The sequence below is a fragment of the Cibotium barometz genome, chromosome 37, assembly GCF_041138505.1.
Source record: "Cibotium barometz isolate CiBa-2024 chromosome 37, ASM4113850v1, whole genome shotgun sequence".
NCBI lineage: Eukaryota > Viridiplantae > Streptophyta > Polypodiopsida > Cyatheales > Cibotiaceae > Cibotium > Cibotium barometz.
In genome coordinates this window covers 34,752,199-34,777,981 of record NC_141082.1, presented here as the reverse complement: position 1 = coordinate 34,777,981, position 25,783 = coordinate 34,752,199, and the positions used below count along the sequence as shown (strand labels likewise).

Here is a 25,783-nt window from a genome sequence, read left to right as displayed (position 1 = left end):
CCTTCTTTCCCTATGTCAACATCGTGCTCTAAAATCCTTTCACTGTCTACTCTCCCATCTGCTTGATTGAGCTCATTTGAGTCAATGCTCAGATTATCTTCTATCTCAAGGCTAGTGCACAACGTAGGTCCAACGTTAAAGTGCTCGTCTTCTACATCATCACAATCATACATCCATCTGGGCATATCTTCTTCATATTCTTCGCTTTCAATGTGTCGCAGGATTCTTTCATTGCAATACATGTAAACAAGTTTATCAGCTCGGTTCGTAAGAAGTCGATTTTGCGAATAGTGTTGTGAATATATTTGTACATGCTCCAGTTTCTTTCTGAGCCTGAGTTCGAAGAACACTGGCCTAGAACCTTCATCGCAAGGTTGCGCAACAAAGCATAGTGCTCACCACCATTCATCATCCACCACTTCCATGCAGGTTGCTCTTTAGCCATTTGTTGAACAAGGGAGTTGGAAAATAGGACTTCTTTTAATCGAAAACAGGACATCTCTTTTATACATTTTACACGATCATCAACATTGTCATAAAAAGTGTTAACCACTGTGTAGAAATCCTATACCACCTCAACGTTAGACATCAAATCCATATTCCAGTATTCAGAATCTAGCATATAAGCAGCACTGTGTAATGGTGTATGCGCTCCAATCCATCTGGCATGGAAGTACTTCAATAGGACTTTTCTTTGTCGACTGGAGAATGGTACACGCCAATGCCTTTCAACCACCGAATGCTCTAATTTCTCAGGACACTCTAAAATCCATTGGATAGTCCACCATTGTATCCATACTTTTCCAAGATTAGGCGCTCTTTGATCAAGATTTCGTATCACATACATAACAGGCATCATTAAGTGGTACGCATCCATTACACTGTTCCACCAATTTTTCTTCGTGAGCGCTATCTTTAAGACTTTGATTTTCTCTTTTACTCTTTCAGTCTCAGTGCTCTCCCAATCATGAAATGCCATACATGTAAATGTTTCACAAACTGCATCTTTGTTTCAAAGAAGAGACTCGAAAGCATAGAAGTGAGTGCAAAACCTGGTCTCCAGGAAGGTTTAACATAACTGACATGCGAGGCCGAAAAATATCTAACACTCTCTATCTCTTGAGCATAAATCTCACAAGCTTACAAACAGCATCGACGATTGAGGCAAACCATTTGGTATCATTACTTTTATACCAATCTTTCAATACAAGATTCAAACTATGAGTATTGCAGCCACACGAGAAAACATGTGGATACTGCCGCTTTAAGATTTTGGATGCATTCTTGCAATTTTTTGCATTGTCCATAACAATTTGGACTACATTTTTGGCACCCATTTCTTCTATCATAGAGGCAATGATACCAGCAATATACGCCCCAGATTTTATTGCACCAGCCGAATCCACGGCACGCATAAAAGTCTCACCTCTAGGTGAAACAACCATTATATTAATTAATGGTTTTCTTTGTACATTGGACCATCCATCGCTGACTATACTACATCCAGAAAGCTCTATTTGCTAAGAATTATTATATGTACACATTCTTTCACTTGAGCATAGCATTTCTCCAATAGATCATTTCGCATAGCATGATACGAAGGCGGTGAAAACCTTGATCCAAATTCACCGATTTTCTTCCATGCTCTCTTCCAATGCTCACTCTCCTCCATCACCATAGCACTCCCTGAAAAGTAGATCGCTTCAGCAAGGGCGAGCTGTGCATCATTGAGCAGACCGGTACGTAAGCTTTCCTGCAATAAAGTTTGACGCATGGGTATATTAAAGTGACGCTTGCAAGAAGATGCACTGGGTAGATTACTTTTTGGTTGCACATTAAAGTTTGGAGTACAAGCCGGCGATGCTTTCAGAGTTTGATGATTAGAACAACAATGTTCTTCCTGCCTCGATACATTGGTAGTAGATGAGAACAGTTTCCTTGCGTCTTTCTTCTGCATTTCGTCTCTTAAACGTTTGGCCACTGCATGTGTAGAGGGGTGGGTATATCCTCGGCCTTTTTTCTTCACTCCACCTAAAAAGTGTTCTCTTAATCGAGGCGCCCCACCTGATTTTACTACGTGGCATAGCTTACACTCCCAATCTATGAATCGGTCACCGATGAGCTAATTGCATAATGCCACTCTATCCCAGGTGCCTTTTTTTTTCTGCTCTTCTGAATTTGGGCTCTATTAGAAGTATCGCTAGGTCCAACGTTTTCTTCCATCTCAAATAACCTATTCAAGCAAGCATACAATAATGAATACACAAACGAAGTAACAATAAAGCCACTCACATATTACAAAACATATATCACCACAGAAACATAGAAGTCTTAAAAAACCAAGTGATTACTAAAAAGATAAAATGTAGCCAAGCAAAAATATGAAACTAGTTTGAATCTATTTTGACAAAAATAAAAGATCGTCCTATATGGTGATCGTCATATATGTTGTTTATTGTTTTTATTTTAAAAGAGAAAAACATCCATGACGATTCATGCTACCTGCAAAGGATGACTGAAAGTTTTTTGCCTATAGGAGTTTTATTTTTCAACTTACAGAATCGTAGATATTAATTTTTGCTAGACTTTTAGCGTCACGACAAGACAAGACAAATGCATAAATGTGTATTCTAAGATTAAGATACATGTAATTGACAGCATGCATACAATGCACATTGCACCCCTGATGAAGGATGTCTTTCGTACCCAATTAAGGATACTTTAAACAAATCAAAGATCTATGATTGCCCAATACTCTAGTATAGGACAAAAGACCTTCTCTAAGACTTTAACATTGACAAAGTAAATCAAAGATCTATGTTTGCCCAACACTCTAGTATAGGACAATAGACCCTTGTCTAATAAAGACTATATCAAATATCAAGAACCAATACAAGCCCCTAAGGAGGACTCTTGGCTCCATCTAACCATTTATAGATCAGAATAAGGTAGACTACCTGCGCTGCTCAAACGCAAAGTTGAAGTGACTCCAACTTTGTCCCTAAATCTCCGCGAGTATTAGCTACGAACCACACTCTGCCCACAATTCAAAGAATTGAGGACTAGTGGCTCAGTAGCCTTAGGAGTGCCAACAAGGAAAGATAATAGCCCCTAAGATAAGGATGTTCTTCCCTAGAGGACGCTCCTAGCCAACCGAGAGCTCTATAAGCACTTCAAGGAACGATGTGACGCCCCCAAAACAAGGACAATCTTCCCAAAAAGTCGGCTGAAGGGTGTCGAGCGCCTTTTATTAATAAGAAATATGCCCGTCGGGATTCTTTGTTTCCCGGCGGGCCCACTGGGAAACAAAATCCCGGTGGGTTTATAGGAATGGTGAGTTTTGGCCGGTAAGAGATCAAGTCTTGTGAATATATGTTGTGATCACATGTTTTAGAATGTTAATCACACGTTTTGTTAACGTGATCACAGATTTGTGAACACGTTTATGAAATCCCTGGTCTTGGTCGACATAATCCAGGGTTTAAAGGATGAAGTGCTGGACATCACAACAACGTTGGCAGTAGCCCAGTCTGAAATGCAAGCCTTGAAAAACTAGGAAGAGGAGGAAGTTTTATGCCTTTCACTAGATGCCAAAGTAGCGGTAAAAGTAACACAACAAAGGCCAAACTCAGCAAATTATGGGATCAGGCGCTGGAAGATCTGGTAGAAATCCACGAGCAGATGTCTTGTAAACCCCAATAGGTCATCCACAACTTGGACGACAATGATGATCGAGATGGGGAGCAACAACAACCACTACAGCACCAACAACATTAGCATAGCAAGTGGCCGAAAGGGTGCAGCAAACCAAGAAAACAAGGTTGCAATGGAAGTTATAGATGAAGGAAGCAAAGGAGGAAATTTCTAGACTCCAAGCAGATCTCTCAAAAGCAGATGTAGAGCTAGTCACAAAAAACACATAGATGATGTCACTCGGAGTACCCAGAAAAGAATGAGGAGAATTGTTGGTTGAGGTCCGGAAGCTGTAGGATGCCAACCAAGCTTTGCTCAAGGAAAATGCCTAAAAGACGGACTGGTCAACAACTCTTTTGCTCCATGGGCCAATTTGGACAACCCATTTTTTGAAGCCTCACATGTGATGTTTTTTGAATTGCTGAAGGCGAACATAGAAATGCCACAATATTTTAGCGGCACTTCAGGTAAGGGTGGATCCCACGAATCCACAAAAAGGTTTCATGTTGGTGTGTCATCTATGAACTAGTTGAGCTTGATATCTCGATAGCAAAGGCATTATGGATTGTAGCAAGCATAGTTTTAGGAGTGTGATAAAAATATCCATGGGACCTTGAGGTTCTTCTAAAAGGTTAAAATATCATACCGCTTTTTGAGACTCACACAGGAATAGAAGGATGGATGGATGTCCACCGATAAGAGTGGAATATTTAAGGGGATGCCATGTATGTATAAGTAAGCCCTTGAAACTAGTTATTTCATGCTGCATTCTAACATGTGCATTATTGTATACACAATTCTTTAAAATCTAAATGATTTTGTCACGCTTTTTTTTCATCTTGGTAATATAAAAAGTACAACTCTTGTGGATGCATAAAAGATACTTTTTCATAGCATAGTAATACATCATGGATGTAAAAAGTATACTTTCAGACCCGGAACATGTAGACAAGAAACCACCATCAATAATGTTGGTGTCATGGCAAGCTTTGAGTGATAGAGTGGAGTAAGTTAAAGAGAGGTCAAATTTGATATATAAAAGCTTGATTTTTTTCAAGAGGATACAAGACATCAAGGAAGTTGATTTTAGAGGTTTAAATGGTTCATTGTTGGTGTGAAATATTTTAAAGTAAATTGAAAAGGACCATAAGCACTGGCCAAAAAGTGCCCTAATTAGTTCTTTGCCATTTATTTTAGTAAAATTTAAAAAACCTAATTATGAGAAAGTACGAGTTCAATAGTGGGTTTAATTGTGATTCAATCTCATAAGAATATGTACCTACCTTATCTTTATATTTAATCAAAATGTTGTGATGAGAGAAGTGGTGGTATGTTGTGCTATAAATCAGACCTTAAAGCAAGCACACATTTCAAGATACCAATATTAATAAGGAGTTATGTATGCTAGTGGCTATTATTAATGATCAAGGTGCCTTTACTTCAACCTTTCATAATGATGATGATCATGGCATTAATTATAAGCCTTATAAAGACATCAATGATCATGATGAGACCAAATTTGGTTTTGCGATATCTCAAGCATCACATGTTCAAGGGGCCCTAAACATTTCATAAACATAGGGGACTTGGAAATATATATCAAAGTGCAAATGTGGACTTGATGTATGTTGGAGTTGAAGATTAAACAAGTTCTACTTGAATTTTAATCCATAAATGTTGCTTAAAACCATTCAATATTATGGGTTTCTTGGTCAAAAACCTTTTCATGACACTACACACACTACATGGCACCAATGAAGCTCTTTTTTTAAATATTATCATTAAAACTGTTAAAAGTAACATCCTTTTTTTTCTTCAAATGAAAACATTTTCAACATTAATTAATTGTATATTGACATTTCTAGAAGGTGAGGGATGGTACACATAAGTAAGTGATCTCAAAAAAAAAATGTTAAGACAACTTCTGCCACATTTAAGCCAACATGACATACAAAACTAACAAAATGTGTCTTTTTTTAAAATGGTAAAAACTTAGTAAAATTATAAAGTACAAAAACCACTAAAACATTGTATGTGTTGTGATAGTGTACAAATACATACATGTCATGGGTCAGCTACATTATCAAAATAAGAGCCAAGAGAAGCTCCTTACCAGTGCTAATAAAGAAGAAGCTTGTGGAAGATCAAAGTTCTGTGCTACCACTTGTGCTTGTGAAGATACTCAATGAGGATTCAGGAAAGCGGGTGCATTCATGACCGAGTAGGGAGGCATGTGGTGGGTCAAGGGATTGATAACCATAAGAAATCGTGTCAATATTGTTTTTGTGTGTTCTTGATTTGCTGCACTCCAACAGCATTTCTAGAGCTTGTTTGATGCTGGGGCGGTTTCTTGGTTGTTGAAGCGTGCAAAGAAATGCTACTCGCAAGGTGTCTTGCACTTGCTTACACGTGTGAGAGCTCATGTGGAGGGCCTGTAGGGCCTTGTCTAGTATGTCACTGCTCCAAATTCTCTCCGGAGATGAAGCTTGCAGTACCACCCAAGCTCTCAGGTCCAATTGATCCCCAAAGCCACCATGGCTAGCTATGGGTCTCCTCCCTGTCAGCATCTCCAGTAGCACGACCCCAAAACTGTACACATCCAGCCTTATCGCTCACCTTCTGTGCATATCCACACTCTGCCACCAACCCATCACACAATATTTCACACAGTTAGAAAGATGATAGCTAACTCATTTCCAAGCCTAGAACACCCTACAACAAAAAAAAAAATTTAGTAAAAAACTTTTCTTTTCTTTTCTTTTCTTTTCTAATTCCTTTAAAAAATAATTGGTGAAATAGGCGATCAAAATCTTTCTATGATTCTTTCAATAGGTATATCCTAGTATTCTCACTCTGGCACTCACACACACACACACACAAAGGAGGGCATGATATCTCTCTTCTTCTTCTTTTTCTTCTACACAACTAATGGAGGTGGCGTAGGAGCAGCACTCCTGTGCCCCTTTTTTATTATTTTATTATTTTTTTGGCTTGCTACTTTCAAAGGTATTAACTTTGGGTAATTAGGTAACCATGGTGGCCACTTAATTAACACCTCTAAGATGAAAGTTGAGTGAATAAGGCACCAAAATTGGTGAATAGAATAGATACTCATACATAAGAGGTAGCTCACATGGCCAACATAGCACACATGGTGTAAAGGTCCCTCCTTAAGAGGTAGCTCACATGGCCAACATAGCACACATCTCCATCTACACAATGGGCTTCCATATCTATATAAATTCTTCCATAATAAAACCTTCATCGAGTGTAGTAGCATTGATTGCTTCATCAAGTAAAGAGATCTCGAACAACAAAATTTTCTATGAACTACATCAGCAAAACTCACTACTAGCCAAGCCTATGTTTTTTTTTAAATATGAAATTTTATAAAGGTCACAAAATGAGTAGACCTAAATTATGTTATTTTCAACATGCTTCATCACCTTAGCCCGTGGTTGTAAAGGGTTACCAAATGAGTAGTCCTAGTCTTTTGTTTTTTATTACACGTGACCACCTGAGAGTTGTAACTTACCCACCTAGGGGGTGAGGAAATATTGTAATACCCGCCTAGGGGGGTGAGGAAATATTGTAATACCACACTTGACCACCTTAAATAGCATGTTGCACTAAGGGGGGTGATGGATCTTTTATAATTCACATCCAACCACCTTGTAGTAGCCTATACATCATGCCACCAAGGGGAGGTGTTGAGAATTGTGGTGCCATTGAGCACAAGATAAGGGCAAGGCATGAGTAGAGGACCATGATCAGTTTTAGAAAAGAAGAAACACTAAGGTTCCTAGATCAAAGGTTGATTTGTATGGTCACTCGTAAAGGTGAAGTCAATGGTCAAAAAGGTAGCACATGGAACACACAAGATGGCGCATGTAGTGTGAGCATTTATGGACGCATGGGTGGCACAAGGGTGCACATATCTTGTGGGATGGAGCTCCATGAGGACTATATAACGATGCATTTGGATTGAGCCTATAGCAATGAAGATTATTGAGTTTGTGTCTTAATCATTGTTTCATTAGTTGATCTACATCTTAATATTATATTAGAAATTGCTTAGTCTTTTATTATGACCTTGATCACTTGCTATGAGCCTCCCTAGATCCATATTTCTTATGACTTAGTATTATGGAAGAAAAACTCCTCAATAGAGTCTTTGGTCCTCCTAGTTGAGCTTGATAAGGCCATATTAAAGTGTGATCTGCATGTAATATAATAAAGAAGAATAATGTAAAGAGAGAAAGATTGGAAGCTTAGAATAGGGATATGGATATTAAAAAGAATTTCAATAAAGAAAGGATGTACAAAAGAAGGGAGGCATGGAAAGAAAAGAAAGGATGTACAAAGAAGGGAGGCATGGAAAGAAAAGAAAGGATGAGAAATTTTGGGAGCTTGTGAGAAGAATTGAGGATAAGGAATCTCCAAAATGAAGGTGAGAGCTACTGGGAAATGAAGATAAAGGAAGGAAGAGATAAAGGAAGGAGGAGAAATCATAGAAAAAGTCTATAGAAGCTTGAGAAGCAAAAGAGATAAAAATGGGAGGAGGAAGCAAGGAGGAAAAGTTTTATGATAATATAAGAGCTCTCAGGGAGAATAAAGCAAGGAAAACGTTTATGTTAATATGCGAGCTTGGGGACAACAAAGCAAAAAAGAGGAACCTTAGAAGAAATCTATGGAGGCTTAAGCTGTAAACATAGAGATGGGATTATGTGGCTTAATTGTAGTTATGAATCTGGGAAATGTTACAGTTTGGTCTTAGGTAGTTATGGAAGATCTTTTGGGAAGGTTTGGAGAAAGTAAAATTTAAAAATTTTAGATCTTTTTTGTGCTCTAGCTAATGTCGTGGTGGTCCACAAGGAAAGAGATGTGATAAGAAAAGTAGATGGAATGAAAAAGATGAGAAAAATACGAGAGAAAAGGAAAAGTGGGGGGGGGGATGTAGGGGACAAACCTAAAAGTTTGTCCAGTGAGCTTTGAGGCCTTTATAGTACATGTAGATAAAATGTATAGCCTACAACAAACCCCTTTGGTCCACTAATCTCATTTCATTATAGGATCCTTTTTAGTCCATTCCCTAATGTTTCACCACTTGATTTCAACTCTCGAAGTAGGAGTTATGATGGCTTTCTTGATTCAATATGATGACGACGAGAAATGAATTGGGTATGATACCAACTTGAAAAAACTAGGAGTTGTGTCCTTACTCTAGTTGGTATGATACTGACTTGAAAGAAAAAACTAGGATTTGTGTCCTTTGTCTAGTTTGAATCCCTTCTTCAAAATTAGCTCTATCCTAGTGTTCAATGTATTTTTGCTTTGGCTAATGTTGTGATGGTCCCACAAAGAAATAGATGTGATAAGAAAAATATGAGGAGTGAAAAATGCTAGGAAAACTATGAGAGATAAAAGCGAAGGAGGGGGGGTGATGTAGGGTATAAGCCTAAAAGTTGTTCCAATGATCTTTGAGGACTTTTCAGTACATGTAGACAAAATGTACACCCCACAACCACCAACACCCCCCAAATCCACTAATCATGTGTGTCATTAGGGTCCTTTTTTAGTTCACTCCCTAATGTTTCACCACTTGATTTTAGCTCTTATAATAGGAGTTATGATGGTCTTTTTGATTCAATATGTTGATCAGAATGAGAAGTATTGGCAATGGTACTCACTTGAAAAACCTTGGATTTGTGTCCTAACTGTAGTTTGAATCTCTTCTACAAATTTACTTGTATATTCTAGTGTTTAACATAATGAAACTAGTAAAATTCTTAAGTACTAATCACAAGGTAATTTTTTTATCTTTTTAATAAACACACTTTTACAACTAGATATTGTAAATTATTACCCCATATACTCACTTTTACAATAAACATAGTGTATGGTTGTGCTACTCACTTCCAAAAAGTAGCTCGTATAAAGAAGCATGTCCAACTATAGTAACCATGTTTTGGTGAGCTGCAAAATGTCCAACCACATGAACTAACATCTCCTCATGTGCTATTTGTGCTTCTCGTATCTAGTACTAACTTTCTATCACATATGATTGTGTCCCATGTCATCTAGTCATGTTAACTGGCCCTTTAAGTCATGACATACAAAATTCTCCAAGCCAAATGCAACTTACTAGATGGCCATCCATGTAGATACACATCAACCAACATTATAGACTTACCATCTATGTTGTGCTGCATGTCTCCCATGTTTATTCATGTCGTGTAACCATGCTAATACATGTCAAAGTATGAATGTTCTAATTATCATATTGCAAACTACTAAAATTTCCTTTAAAAAGTAAGACACTGATGGGTCAAATAATGCCATAGCCATCATGTAATAGGGTAGGATGCAAGGAGACACTAAGGGATACCCATCCATGTCATTACCATGTGTCACTGAATAACATTAAACAACTTTAATGAAGATCCCCTTGCATCCTAAACAAATTTTTAAAGAGTAGTAAGCAAATTATTGGGTTTATTTCTCTTACTAAGAGGTTCATATTCATGTTTAAGATCAATGTGGAGATTGTACATGTCTCTCCTTTTTCTCCGTGCTCTTGATTTGGCCATCTTCTTGATCTTCTCTATGTTTGTCATTTTCCTCCTTGCTTTTTGATAACCTTCATAGAAAAACTAGAATGCAAAGAGCCTTTACTTCATTTTATTATGTGGGCTCTTTTTTCATACCATGAGCTTAATGTCAAATAGAGAAAGTCCACGGGCTTAGTTTACGTAGTTACTTAAGCCGAGTAATAAAGGCCGGTCCATTTTTAAGTTTGGCCATCCTTCATGATTATTGGGAAATTAAAGAACAATTATTACCCAATAACTGCACACCAATCCTATCATAGGTTGAGTTCCTAGATTTTTGCTGATGTTGTTAGCCACTCTCTTGGTTAAAACATGGTTTCACATAACCAAACTACCGTAACGCTCTTTGTCATCTTAACTGCTGTGAAATAGCACTTAACTTTTGTAAGACGGTGCTTGAACATATAATGCAACCTTACCATCAACTTGATGTCAAATAGAGAAAGTCTATGGGATTAGTTTACATAGTTACTTAAGACTTGTAATAGACGCCGGTCCATTTTTAAGTTTGGCTGTCCTTCATAATTATTGGAAAATTAAAGTACAATTATGACCTAATAAGTGCACACCAATCCTATCATAGGCTTAGCTCCTAGATTTTCATGCCCCAACAGGATTATTTCATACAAGGGAAGTACGTGAGCCAAGTTTATATAAAAAAATGTTAGCCCAGAGATGTGAATCTAGAGATATGAAACCTAGACACGTGAACTTACACATGTGCACCTCTAGATGTGAGTCTAGAGGCATGAACGTGGACATGTGAGCCTATATACATGAGCCTACAAACATGAACTTAGATACGTAAGCCTATAGACGTGAACTTGAACACATCCTCTTCCAAGGATTTCAAGCATATCCATGTTTTGCATGTTTTCACAGACAAACATTGTTTTTGTATCCCGTATTCTTGACTTTGTAAACAAAGCCACAAATATCGTTACCAGCATTACGAATGCTACTCAAATGAGTCTTGTAGAGATCTGTGGTTTGAGATTACATTGCACCTCTTGGAAAAGTTTTGCTCGATAACTTTGACTTATCGCTGCACTTGGTAATTCCCACTCTGGACTTGTGAATTCGGGCAGAGGAGCCTTATTCAATGTGCCAAAAGCTGCCATTCTAGTATAAATTTAGAAATAGTGGTCTCGTAAAATATGTCTACATATTCTTTGGTGGGTGTGTCCTCCTGCAATACTTTGTTCTTTTTAGCCAACTTCTTTGCTTCATTTTCCCAATGCTCTGTATTCCAAGTAGTGGCCTTTAGTGCTTGCATCAGACTTTGGTCTTCACTTTCTGTTTGTTTTTCTTTTTCAAAAACGATGGTCTTGGGAGACACCTAGCCCACTGGCTGTTTGCTGATGTTGTTGGTGCTACAGTGGTTGTTGTTGCTCCCCATCTCGATCATCATTATCGTCCAAGTTTTGGATGACCTATTGGGGTTTACAAGACATCTGTTCGTGGATTTCTACCAGATCTTCCAGCACCTGATCCCATAATTTGCTGAGTTTGGCCTTTACTATGTTAATTACCGTTGCTTTGGCATCTAGTGAAAGGCATAAAACTTCCTCCTCTTCCTAGTTTTTCAGGGCTTGCATTTCAGACCGGGCTACTGCCAACGTTGTTGTGATGTCCAGCACTTCATCCTTTAAACCCTGGATTGTGTCGACCAAGACTTTTCTGGCTTTCTTGCCTCTTCTAACTCCGCTTGCAGCCTTTCTATTTGTTCTTGGAGCATTTGCCTTCCACTATTGAGAGTTTTGATCTTTCCCTCACTTATCTCTTTTTGGTCTACTAGGGACCTTTCAACCATGGCCATCTTCTTCTCCAGCTCCTCATTTTGTTGTGCCATCGACTATGATTTGTACTCAATTTCATAAGCTCCATCCCTACGCAATCCTAGTGCATGATGGACTGTGTTTTCTAAAATTTTTATCAGCTCCTTCCCCTCCACATGCACACTGTTGGTTTCAAAAAATTTATTAATCAATTTTCCTCCATCTTTTGGGTCCTACAGCTCCTCCCACTGATGGTCAAAATTTTTTTCAAATTCGCAACTTCTTGCTCATTCCCGATGCTCCTTCCTACTCATGTCTAGGAATAACATGGCATGCTGAGGATTTTCTCTCATTTTTTGTCAAGCCTTAGCATCTTGTTGATCTTCGGCATAGTGCTATTTTCGAAAAGAGTCCTGCTTTTGCAGATGGGTAAGAGTGTTTCAAGCAAGAGAGCAGAATGAGAATGTGAGTGTTTGTGTTCTTTTTTTTCGATGTTTTCTCTTTTTAGCTTCCTTTTTTGGGGTGGTGTCATTTTCGGCTTCCCCATTTTCTATGTGATGTGACCTTTAATTTACATCATGCCCGTCACCTCAATTTAATGGTATTAAGGTGTTTTTATTGTCTTCCTGCCTTACCATTGTTTGCGAGTGGAGTTTTAATGATGTTGTGACACTTGTCCTTCATGTAGTTGCTTACATGGCCTTTTGCATTGTTGCCATGGCTCGGCCTGGCACGTACTTGGTCACTTACTTTTTTTGTTGTCCGAGCTTTGATTTGTTACAGCAATCAGGGCTTTTGCAATCTAGTCATCCTTAGCAGAGTGGCCACCCTTCTGCTTTGTGATTTTTTGAATCTTCCGCATGGACCTCTACTAGTGAGATTTCCACTAATTGGCCTTTGTATTTCCTCATCCTGAAGCCATCGTATTTCCCATGCCACAACATATGCTCCAGACCAACTCTTAGTCTTCTGCTTCTTCTTTTTCCAATGGGATTTCCACTAATTGGCCTTTGTATTTCCTCATTCTGAAGCCATTGATTGTTTTTGGAAAAGGTGTACCATCCAAGTTTTCTAAGGTAAAAGTATTTTGGCTAACCAGGTCTTTCACTATGAATGGTCCTATCCACCAAATCTTGAATTTTCCAAGATGAGGTCCCAACTTAGCATTGTAGACTAATACAAGGTCCCCTTCTCAAAATTTTTGTGCTTGAGATGCCGATCAGTCCAAGCGTTTCTTCTTCATTGCACTATCCATTAGGGGAAAACAAGACTCATTGCTGGGCCTTTTAGAAAAAGGAAAAATAGGCACCCAACCAATGAGCGCAAAGGCTACGTAACGTAGAAATTCCTCAAAAAAGAGCAAAATTTTTGAAAAAGATCCAATTTGTTGCTTCAAAAAAGAAGAAGGAAAATGACATTCTCTCTCTTTTTTTTCATCTCGTATGTCAAATGCTGTCAACATTAAAGTTTGAAGCAATAAATTTTCCTTTCCCACCCATTGCATACATTTAATAACACACCCAATTTCTTCTCTTTCTCGCGCTCTCCTCGCCGCGACAACATACCATCTAGTCACTGTGATTTCTCAATTTTTGGCTCTCTTGATACTAGCAAACAACCCTCCAACTGAAATGTCGACATGCCCCAGGAGGCCATCTTCACAAATCCAATCTATTATATGATTCATAACATGTTAGATTCACAAAACACATAGAATCCTCTGTCGATTTCAAAGGGGAGTTGGATTTTCTACAGCCGTCCATAGAAGAGAAAGCAAAGAGGATCATCATCAGCAAACAATTTTATATTATGCTGGAAAGGAAGAATCCAAGGATTTAGACACTGAAGCAAGAAATCATGTAACAAAGAGGTACTTGTCCAACATGTGTATTTGCATAACGAGTTAAGGTTGGATGTTTGGCCACACAATCTTCCATAACACAGACCAAATTAAAAGCTTCTAACTCATTGTAGCTTCCTTTTAAACTCAACACATCTTTTTTAATCAGATTGTTTGATTAAATTTTTTAGATGTATATCCTTCAACATATATTGAATGGCAACAATGGAATCAATAATTGGCATCCTTGACGTTCTGCATACATATATTATTGGAGAGCAACAATGGAATCAATAATTGGCATCCTTGACGTTCTGCATACATATATTATTGGAGAGCAACAATACAAAGGTCGCTTTCCAAGATCATTGGATGAGGTAGGTATATTCTTTTACGAGACCACTATTTCTAAATTTATACTAGAATGGCAGCTTTTGGCACATTGAATAAGGCTCCTCTGCCCGAATTCACATTGAATAAGACTCCTCTGCCCCAATTCACATGTCCAGAGTGGGAATTAACAAGTGCAGTGATAAGTCAAAGTTATCGAGCAAAACTTTTCCAGGAGGTGCAATGCAATCTCAAACCACAAATCTCTACAAGACTCATTTGAGTAGCATTGGTAATGCTGGTAACGGTATTTGTGGATTTATTTGCAAAGTCAAGAATACGGGATACAAAAACAATGTTTGTCTGTGAAAACATGCAAAACATGGATATGCTTGAAATCCTTGAAAGAGGATGGGATACAAAGGAAGAGAGAAATGTAATTTTCTCTGTGGTAATAAAGATAGTGTGTTGCAAGTATGTCGTTTGTAGTCAGAACTTCATGCATGGTGTAGAACATAAGACACAACATTTTAGGTGCAGGACATGTCTAGACCATATGTGATCTCCGGGCCCCTCTTTTCTGAGCTGGTTCTCATTCTTCAAACAATGTTGTATTTCTAGTTCCAGAGCATTTAGCTCATTGACGGTGTCCATTTCCAACTTTGTGCTTCTTTCAAGATTTTTCATGTACTCCTCTGCCTGGTCTTTTTCCATGTCTCTTTTATGGAGTGCATCTCTTAATATGTCTACATATTCTTTGGTGGGTGTGTCCTCCTGCAACTGCTGCAATACTTTGTTCTTTTTAGCCAACTTCTTGCTTCATTTTCCCAATGCTCTGTATTCCAAGTAGTGGCCTTTAGTGCTTGCATCAGACTTTGGTCTTTACTTTCTATTTGTTTTTCTTTTTAAAAAATGATGGTCTTGGGAGACACCTAGCCCACTGGCTATTTGCTGATGTTGTTGGTGCTGTAGTGATTGTTGTTGCTCCCCATCTCAATCATCATTGTCGTCCAAGTTGTGGATGACCTGTTGGGGTTTACAAGACATCTGCTCGTGGATTTCTACCAGATCTTCCAGCGCCTGATCCCATAATTTGCTGAGTTTGGCCTTTGCTATGTTAATTACCGCTGCTTTGGCATCTAGTGAAAGGCATAAAACTTCCTCCTCTTCCTAGTTTTTCAGGGCTTGAATTTCAGACTGGGCTACTGCCAACGTTGTTGTGATGTCCAGCACTTCATCCTTTAAACCCTGGATTGTGTCGACCAAGACTTTTCTAGCTTTCTTGCCTCTTCTAACTCCGCTTGCAGCCTTTCTATTTGTTCTTGGAGCATTTGCCTCTCACTATTGAGAGTTCTGATCTTTCCCTCACTTATCTCTTTTTGGTCTACTAGGGACCTTTCAACCATGGCCATCTTCTTCTCCAGCTCCTCATTTTGTTGTGCCATCGACTATGATTTGTACTCAAGTTCATGAGCTCCATCCCTACGCAATCCCAGTGCAAGATGCATTGCGTTTTCTGAAATTTTTATCAGCTCCTTCCCCTCCACATGCACACTGTTGGTTTCAAAAAATTTATTAATCAATTTTTCTCCATCTTTTGGGTCCTACAACTCCTCGCACTGATGGTCGAAATTTTTTTCGAACTCGCACCTTCTTGCCCATTCCCGATGCTCCTTCCTCCTCATGTCTAGGATGAACATGGCATGCTGAGGATTTTCTCTCATTTTTTGTCGAGCCTTAGCATCTTGTTGATCTTCGGCATGGTGCTATTTTCGGAAAGAGTCCTGCTTGCAGATGGGTAAGAGTGTTTCAAGCAAGAGAGCAGAATGAGAATGTGAGTGTTTGTGTTCTTTTTTTTCAATGTTTTCTCTTTTTAGCTTCCTTTTTTGGGGTGTTGTCATTTTCGGCTTCCCCATTATCTATGTGATGTGACCTTTAATTTACATCATGCCCGTCGCCTCAATTTAATGGTATTAAGGTGTTTTTATCGTCTTCCCGCCTTACCGTTGTTTGCGAGTGGAGTTTTAATGATGTTGTGACACTTGTCCTTCATGTAGTTGCTTACATGGCCTTTTGCATTGTTGACATGGCTCGCCCTAGCACATACTTGGTCACTTGCTTTTTTGTTGTCCAAGCTTTGATTTGTTATAGCAATCAGGGCTTTTGCAATCTGGTCATCCTTGGCGGAGTGGCCACCCTTCTGCTTTGTGATTATTGAGGTTCTTCTAAAAGGTTAAAATATCATACCGCTTTTTGAGGCTCACATAGGAATAGAAGGATGGATGGATGTCCATCGATAAGAGTGGAATATTTAAGGGGATGCCATGTACGTATAAGTAAGCCCTTGAAACTAGTTATTTCATGCTGCATTCTAACATGTGCATTATTGTATTAACACAATTCTTTAAAATTTAAATGATTTTATCATGCTTGTTTTTCATCTTGGTAATATAAAAAGTACAACTCTTGTGGATGCATAAAAGATACTTTTTCATAGCATAGTAATACATCATGGATGTAAAAAGTATACTTTCAGACCCGGAACACGTAGACAAGAAACCACCACCAATAATGTTGGTGTCGTTGCAAGCTTTGAGTGATAGAGTGGAGTAAGTTAAAGAGAGGTCAAATTTGATATATAAAAGCTTGATTTTTTTAAAGAGGATACAAGACATCAAGGAAGTTGATTTTAGAGGTTTAAAATAGTTCATTGTTGGTGTGAAATATTTTAAAGTAAATTGAAAAGGACCATAAGCACTAGCCAAAAAGTGCCCTAATTAGTTCTTTGCCATTTATTTTAGTAAAATTTAAAAAACCTAATTATGAGAAAGTATGAGTTCAATATTGGGTTTAATTGTGATTCAATCTCATAAGAATATGTACCTACCTTATCTTTATATTTAATCAAAATGTTGTGATGAGAGAAGTGGTGGTATGTGCTATAAATCAGACCTTAAAGCAAGCACACATTTCAAGATACCAATATTAATAAGGAGTTATGTATGCGAGTGGCTATTATTAATGATCAAGGTGCCTTTACTTCAACCTTTCATAATGATGATGATCATGGCATTAATTATAAGCCTTATAAAGACTTCAATGATCATGATGAGACCAGATTTGGTTTTGCGATACCTCAAGCGTCACATGTTCAAGGGGCCCTAAACATTTCATAAACATAGGGGACTTGGAAATATATATCAAAGTGCAAATGTGGACTTGATGTATGTTGGAGTTGAAGATTGAACAAGTTCTACTTGAATTTTAATCCATAAATGTTGCTTAAAACCATTCAATATTATGGGTTTCTTGGTCAAAAACCTTTTCATGACACTACACACACTACATGGCACCAATGAAGCTCTTTTTTTAAATATTATCATTAAAACTGTTAAAAGTAACATCCTTTTTTTTCTTCAAATGAAAACATTTTCAACATTAATTAATTGTATATTGACATTTCTAGAAGGTGAGGGATGGTACACATAAGTAAGTGATCTCAAAAAAAAAATGTTAAGACAACTTCTGCCACATTTAAGCCAACATGACATACAAAACTAAGAAAATGTGTCTTTTTTTAAAATGGTAAAAACTTAGTAAAATTATAAAGTACAAAACCAATAAAACATTATATGTGTTGTGATAGTGTACAAATACATACATGTCATGGGTCAGCTACATTATCAAAATAAGAGCCAAGAGAAGCTCCTTACCAGTGCTAATAAAGAAGAAGCTAGTGGAAGATCAAAGTTCTGTGCTACCACTTGTGCTTGTGAAGATACTCAATGAGGATTCAGGAAAGCGGGTGCATTCATGACCCAGTAGGGAGGCATGTGGTGGGTCAAGGGATTGATAACCATAAGAAATCGTGTCAATATTGTTTTTGTGTGTTCTTGATTTGCTGCACTCCAACAGCATTTCTAGAGCTTGTTTGATGCTGGGGCGGTTTCTTGGTTGTTGAAGCGTGCAAAGAAATGCTACTCGCAAGGTGTCTTGCACTTGCTTACACGTGTGAGAGCTCATGTGGAGGGCCTGTAGGGCCTTGTCTAGTATGTCACCGCTCCAAATTCTCTCCGGAGATGAAGCTTGCAGTACCACCCAAGCTCTCAGGTCCAATTGATCCCCAGAGCCACCATGGCTAGCTATGGGTCTCCTCCCTGTCAGCATCTCCAGTAGCACCACCCCAAAACTGTACACATCAGCCTTATCGCTCACCTTCTGTGCATATCCACACTCTGCCACCAACCCATCACACAATACTTCACACAGTTAGAAAGATGATAGCTAACTCATTTCCAAGCCTAGAACACCCTACAACAAGAAAAAAATTTTAGTAAAAAACTTTTCTTTTCTTTTCTTTTCTAATTCCTTTAAAAAATAATTGGTGAAATAGGCAATCAAAATCTTTCTATGATTCTTTCAATAGGTATATCCTAGTATTCTCACTCTCTCACTCACACACACACAAAGGAGGGCATGATATCTCTCTTCTTCTTCTTTTTCTTCTACACAACTAATGGAGGTGGCGTAGGAGCAGCACTCCTGTGCCCCTTTTTTATTATTTTATTATTTTTTTGGCTTGCTACTTTCAAAGGTATCAACTTTGGGTAATTAGGTAACCATGGTGGCCACTTAATTAACACCTCTAAGATGAAAGTTGAGTGAATAAGGCACCAAAATTGGTGAATAGAATAGATACTCATACATAATACTTTGGTTAAGGGAATAAAAACACTCTCAAACCTAAACATTGGTGTAGAACATTAAAACCTCATCATGATTGTTTACTTAACATGATGGAACATGCAAAGGATAGATCCAACCCATGGTATGACAAAACACAAGACGATGCATGTTATGATGTGAAAGGATGTATGTAAAAGAGATTAGCTAAGGCTCTTCAATTTGAACAAACAACAAAATGGTGATGATCGGACTTGGAGATTCACGATAGATGCTACTTGAGTAATGATGTATGTTAGATCTACCTTCCAATGGATGCAAGATGCATGAATCAATATACAAAGTTGGACCACATTCTTATGATGGTGTCAGTCAAATAAGGGAAATTTGCAAGGGTGGGTCCAAAGGGCCACAAGTGAACAAAGGTCCAACACCCTTTAAGCTCAATATGAGCATACTCACAAAGTTCGACCATGTTTAAGGTCTAAAGAGAGACTGTTTAGTTGATAGAAGAAAAGGGAGGACCCCCTTAGAGATCTTCCCAACATATGCATCACTCACTTTACTACTTTAGTAAAAAGTATCGAAGAAAGAAGGCTAGGAGAAGAAAAGAGTGTGTTTAGAATGTAGAACATGTAAGGTGGGCTCTTCAGACTATACAACATGTAAACTAGGCCATGTTCACCATTCTCTTTTCATCTCTTCAAGACTCAGTGGTCAAGCAATTAGTCTTTGAAGTAGAAGATTCCTCACAAGAGGAAGAGAAAAGCAAATTGGAATAGGCAAGAGTACAAGCTAAAATCGAATGGCTTCAAGAGGGTGATTACTCCTTAGTGGTCAAGCAATTGATCTTTGAAGTAGAAGACTCCTCACAAGAGGAAGAGAAAAGGAAATTGGAATATATAAGATTACAAGCTAAAATCAAATGGCAGGAGGGTGATTACTCCACAAGCTTTTTCTTTAAGGCAGTCAAGGAAAAGTGAGCCACATAATGTATTACTAGGATCAAGACCATGCTTAGAGACTATTTTGAAGAAATCAATCCATATGCAATCATATTCTTGTGGATAAAAAACATTTACATACTCAGACTTGAAAACAACATAACAAAAGCATGCCCTTGCTTGTTGCTAAAAAAGGACCCAACTTCCACAATGAGATGCATTGTAAGGAAACCAAGCTAGTTAATAACATCTCTTTACCCTTTATCCATTAGGGGAGGCTACCTAGCATCATTCTATGAAATTATTCTATTTGTAAGTGAGCACATAAGTAAATAGCTGGCCAAGAGCTAGGTAAGCCTAGTGGTGGTTAGAGCTAGTGCTTAGGTGTCAAAGTTGTGACCTTTGTTGAAAACATAACATTAGTGAACAATAAATAGACTTTATTTTTTATCATAAGTTGTGTGCCCCTTTTTGCTCATGAGTTTCCTAGCCCCTTCCTTTTTTCACTAGTTTATAAAATTTCAAAAAGATGAAATGATATTGTAAAAACTAGTTTGACATGCCCATGTTTCTTAAGAAACAATGTAATTTTTATCAAAGAAAAGAAAATGTTGAGAAGGCATACCTGGTGCAATATACCCAATGGTGCCTCTTAAATGAGTTAAGGTGATAGAGACTTGGTTCCTCTCCATCATCTTAGAAATCCCAAAATCACTTACATGGGGTTGCAAGTCATCATCCAAGAGTATGTTGCTAGGTTTAAGGTCCAAGTGGAGAATTTGACCAAATCCACTCTCATTGTGTAGGTAGCTTAGGCCTTGTGCTACACCAATGGCAATTTTGAGCCGTTGATTCCAATCCAAGGAGGGTCTGTTTCCATTGGATTGGTGCAAATGCTCATCTAGAGTGCCATTAGATACAAAGTCAAAAATGCATGCCAAATTGTGATTACTAGTAGGTGAAGAGTATATGCCAAGAAGCTTTAGCACATTCCTGTGTTTAACACGGCCCAAGGTCTTACTTTCTCTCAAAAAGCTAAGCTTTGCCTCTTTCTCGTTGAGTTCAACCCTGAGCTTCTTCACAGCCACGACTCTGCCATTACTTAGGGTGAGCTTGTGGACATCACTAAACCCTCCAACCCCTACTAAGTTGTTCTTAGTGCATCCGTGGAGGACCAAATGTAAGAGCTCATGTTTAACCTCCCTCAGATTCTTGTCCATAAGATAAAGCCCTACGGTTCCCCCATGTTGCACAGAATTTCGACGTAACCACAACCATACAGCTCCACTTACACATATGGCCACAGCAATTGAGCCAATACAGCCTGCAACAATGTATATAATCTTCCACTTTTGAGTGTGATGAGAACCTGTAACTGTATCACATGAATTTGCCTCAGAACCATTACATTGCCTAGTCAACGGTAACCCACATAGATGAAGGTTTCCTAGATATGAAGAATCCGCGAATGGAAATTGACCACCTGTAAACCCCCCCCCCCCCCAAAAAAATCGTCCATTAGGAGCGTGGCTTCGTTTTGTGTTCCCTTGTATATCTAATTTTAAATATTACGTCAAGTAAGAAGGTTCTAACTAATATTTGCTATTTTGCACTTAATTTGCAAAAGTAAATTGGGGCGTATGTCAGAGCAACAAACCTACAAGTCTAACATAACAATTAACACTTGCTTTCCATATAAATCAACTGATAGCAGGTAATGGAAATTGGGCTTCAAAACATCATACCTTGTGGAATTGGACCTGATAAGGAATTGTAAGAAACATTGAAAACCTCCAGTGATGATAAGGCTGTTAAGTCCTCAGGTATCTGTCCACACAGGTCGTTGTATGAAAGATCCAATGACTCCAGTTGATTTAGACCCCCGAAACTTCTCGGGATGCTTCCTTCAAGTGCATTGCCAGATAGATTCAAGTTGAAAATGCCTGTCAATTCTCCTACCTCGCTTGGAATCTGGCCTTGTAAATTGTTTCTTGACAAATCAAGCGAGGTCATTACGGTTAGCGAGTATGTAAAAAACCACCTCCCAGCTCCTTTGTCGTCGATTTCGGCATCGTCATTCCACAGGGTTTCACTGCCTACTGGAGCATTTCCATCTGAATCCTGCTTCTCCTTAAACCCATTTAGCTGGTTAATTCTTGGCGAAATGGTGCCTGTAAATGCATTATTTGACAAATCAAGGAGCCGAAGTTGGGTTAAATTCCATATCCAGAAAGGAAGATCACCTTCTAATCTGTTACTTGCCAAGTTTAGAACGCTGAGATTGTGCATCGCTGACCATACGTCTGGCACTTTGCCGCTAAATTTGTTGTACCCAAGATCCAGAACCACCAAAGTAGTAAGGCTTGCCAATTTCTCTGAAGCCTGTCCGGTGAGTTCGTTGCGGTGCAGAGAGAGTGTGTGGAGTTGAGAGAATGAGGTGTAGTATTTGGGGGGTATTTCTCCTGTTAAAGAGTTATTCTCTAGCTTGAGCCACTGAAGCTTGGAGCATCTGGCCAGAGATGGAGGCAAGCTACCATTGAGCTTATTCTTTGACAGGCGGAGAAAAGTGAGGTTCTTGAGGTTTCCTAATGTAGAGGGGATTTCTCCTATCACTTGAACATCGCTCATTTCAAGGGATTGCAGGCTCTCCATCGCCCCAAACTCTGGAGGTATAATGCTTCCTGCAAATTGATTGCCTCCTAAACCTATGGCAATGATTCTTTTAAGCTTGCCTAATTGAGGGGGGAGCGGCCCATAGAAATTATTAGCAGAAGCGTAGAATTCACGAAGGTTAGTTAGCTGTCCTAACTCTGCAGGAAGTTGGCCTGTGAGCTTATTGAAATGGATTGAGAGATTCTGCAAATTGCCTAGTTTTCCTATTTCTGGAGGGATGCTTCCTGAAAGACTGTTGTTAGAGAGGTAAAGGTTGGTGAGGTTGGAGAGGTTGCCCAGCTGCGGAGGTATGCCGCCGGTGATGTTACTGGCAAATACGTTGAGATCTGTCAGGTTTCTCAGCTGCCCTAGGGATGAAGGGAGCCCCCCTGAGAATTGATTTTGGAAGAGGTACAAAACCAAAAGGTTGGAAAGTTTGCCAAGCTCCTCCGGTATAGGGCCTGACAGCGCAGCGCTGAACAAGTAAAGATACTGCAGAGAGGTTAGATTTCCCAGCTCTGGAGGTATGGAGCTGCCGGAGAGATTGAGATTGAAGAGCTTGAGTGAGCGCAAGGAGCGCAGCTGGCCGATTTCAGAAGGGATTGGGCCTACCAGTCCAGCGTTTTCGTAGCAGGCGAAGTCGACGAGGTTGCTGAGATTGGCGATTTCAGGAGGAATGGTTCCAGTGAGGTTATTGTGGCCCAGGCAGAGGTGAGTGAGGTTTGATAGGCGGCTGAGCTGCGCAGGTATGGTGCCGCTGAGATTGGCGATGTGGTGGAGCTGAAGCATCCGCAGATTGCCAAGAGAGGCCAAAGAAGGGGGTATCGTGCCCGAGAGGGGATTCCGGCTCAGGTCCAGCACGGACAGCGAGCTGCATAGCGACAGCTCAGACGGGATTTCGCCTGTGAGACTGTTGTTATGCAAGTCGAGGAGGGTGAGGGACTGCAGACGCGAGAGCTCAGGTGGAATCGCGCCAGACAGGTTGTTGCCGGAGAGGTTGAGATGGGTGAGGAAGGGGAGGTCGGCAAGGCGGGCGGAGAGGACGCCGGACAGGCTTCTGGTGGGCAGGGCGAGGGCGACTACTCGAGAGCCGTTGCAGGAGACGCCTGACCAGCTGCATGGCGAGGTGGAGGCGACCCATGAGGAGAGGTTGGAGGCTGAGGGTGGGCTGAGGTGGGCCTTGAAAGCGAGCAAGGCGGTAGCGTCGGCGTTGGGGGAAGACGCGGTGGTGCATTGGAGGAAAGAAGCTGAAACGAAAAAAAGCAGCAGAAGGAGGCGAAACATGGCAAAGCGTGCGGTGTGGGGGAGAAGGGAAGAAGAATCCGAAACAGGTGATGAAGGAGGAGGAGGAGTAAGAAAGCAATGCGTGAAACTCATGTCATGAAAAGTCAGAATGACTTTTGAGAGAGAGAGAGAGAGAGAGAGACGCACGTAGAAAACCGTGGTCGGGACACAAGTTCAATGGAAGGACTTGGTCAGCGGTCACTTTTTGTTAAGACTGGCACTAATTAAGCAAGATTAACGTTGTAAATTGACAGATTGAAGGCTGCTAACTCTTGATTTGAAAATTGAACCTGGTCAATCCTGCCTTAACTGTCGGGTCACACTCAAATTCTCAGTATGTCAAATGATAGATACACATAGATAAAATCAAGTCAAAAGACTTCAATTACTCCCACGCTTCATTATTGACGAGCAATTCAAGTCAAAAGACTTCAATTACTCCCACGCTTCATTATTGACGAGCACCATCCAAATCAAGTCAAAAGACTTCAATTACTCCCACGCTTCATTATTGACGAGCACCACCGTTCCTCTTCACGAGCACCACCGTTCCTCTTCAAATCTTTTTTGGTATTTTATTGTAATGTTTGACTAACATTTTAAAATTTTGCAAGTATTTATACGACCAAAATGCTATAAAAAATGGGTGTGACGCTCATCAAAAAGCAACTATAATTACCCCCTCTTTCACGAAAAGGAGGACACCAATTCATCCCCCCTTTTTTAGCATGTGCATGAAAAGAGGAGCTAAAAATTAGTCCCCCTTCTTCACCTTGCGCATGAAAAAGGGAGTGGAAAATCGCCTCCCTTTTTCATAGTTTTCTAAAAGAGGGGTTTTCATTCCCCTGCCATTGTTTTCAAAAAATTCAAGGGGGCTTTTTGTGACTCACTCAAATTATAACCTTACTTAAAGAAAAAGAGGAGTCTCCTTAGAGCCCCCATTTTTTAACTTAGGTTGTAAAATAAGAGAGTCTTGATGGTGCCATGTAGCCACGGGATCTTGATGAAAAACAAGTATGGACCTCCTTATACATCCTTTAAAAGAACTGAAGTTCAAGACACGGGTGAATCCGTACATGCGAGAAAGTATTGGTTGCATTGTCTTGTTGATATGAAATTTTATATCATGGATGTTTATTTTAATTAAATAATTGATTGGCTAGTTGATGCAAGTGCAAATCATGAACGGGATAATGGATTCAAGCTCGTGACGATCAGGAAATATACTTTGAGATGACAAATTTGGAATATCAACAAATAATATTAGATTTTGTGATGACAAGTGCCATTAATTTATTTGGATGCTATTAATATTTATTGATAATGTATATATGTTAATTGGGACATGTGAAAGCTCTCTATTGATACTAGTGGATTCGGTATTGGTGCAGTCCTCATGCAGAATGGTCATTCCCTCGCATATGAAAGTCAAAAACTTAATAAACCATCCGAAACTAACATAGTACATATATGAAAAAGAATTTCTTATTGTTGTTCATGCACTTCGTACATGGAAACATTATTTAATGTGTTTGAAATTTCTCATTAAATCATACTAACAAAGTATATGACGTCTACTCACCCAACCATTGACACCTGACCATCACGTTAAATGAGAATCATTTATTCAAAGTTTTCATCCTCTTATTCAATATCAACCAGGAAAAGAAAATATGGTAGCTGATGCACTAGGTAGACATCCTTCAATTACAAACATTTCAATTCTTGATATGCATGGTTAAAATTGCACTCTAACAATTACTTGCCTACTACTGATAATTATTTATATCATGATGAATTTCTTTTCTCTGAAAAGCGTTTATGCATAACGCTTCCATTTAGACAACTTATCTTAGAAGAATTACATAATCCACCCTACATTGGCTATAGAGGAATCATTACTACTCTCAAAGACGATTTTGATTGGCCTAACGTAAGGAATGTTGTTTTCAAATTCATTTTCGAATG

The 25,783-nt window shown here is 39.1% G+C and overlaps 1 protein-coding gene across 1 annotated transcript; it reads right to left on the bottom strand.

The window, feature by feature from the left end:
- Positions 1-17,874: 17,874 nt before the first annotated feature.
- LOC147617216 (uncharacterized) lies at positions 17,875-23,857 on the bottom strand. Its single transcript, XM_086776820.1, has 3 exons — positions 21,625-23,857; positions 20,505-21,362; positions 17,875-18,487 (listed from the first exon to the last, which is right to left on the bottom strand). Exons 1-3 carry the CDS (start codon positions 23,813-23,815, stop codon positions 17,997-17,999), a joined length of 3,540 nt encoding a protein of 1,179 aa, XP_086632946.1. The 5' UTR covers positions 23,816-23,857; the 3' UTR covers positions 17,875-17,996.
- Positions 23,858-25,783: the final 1,926 nt, after the last annotated feature.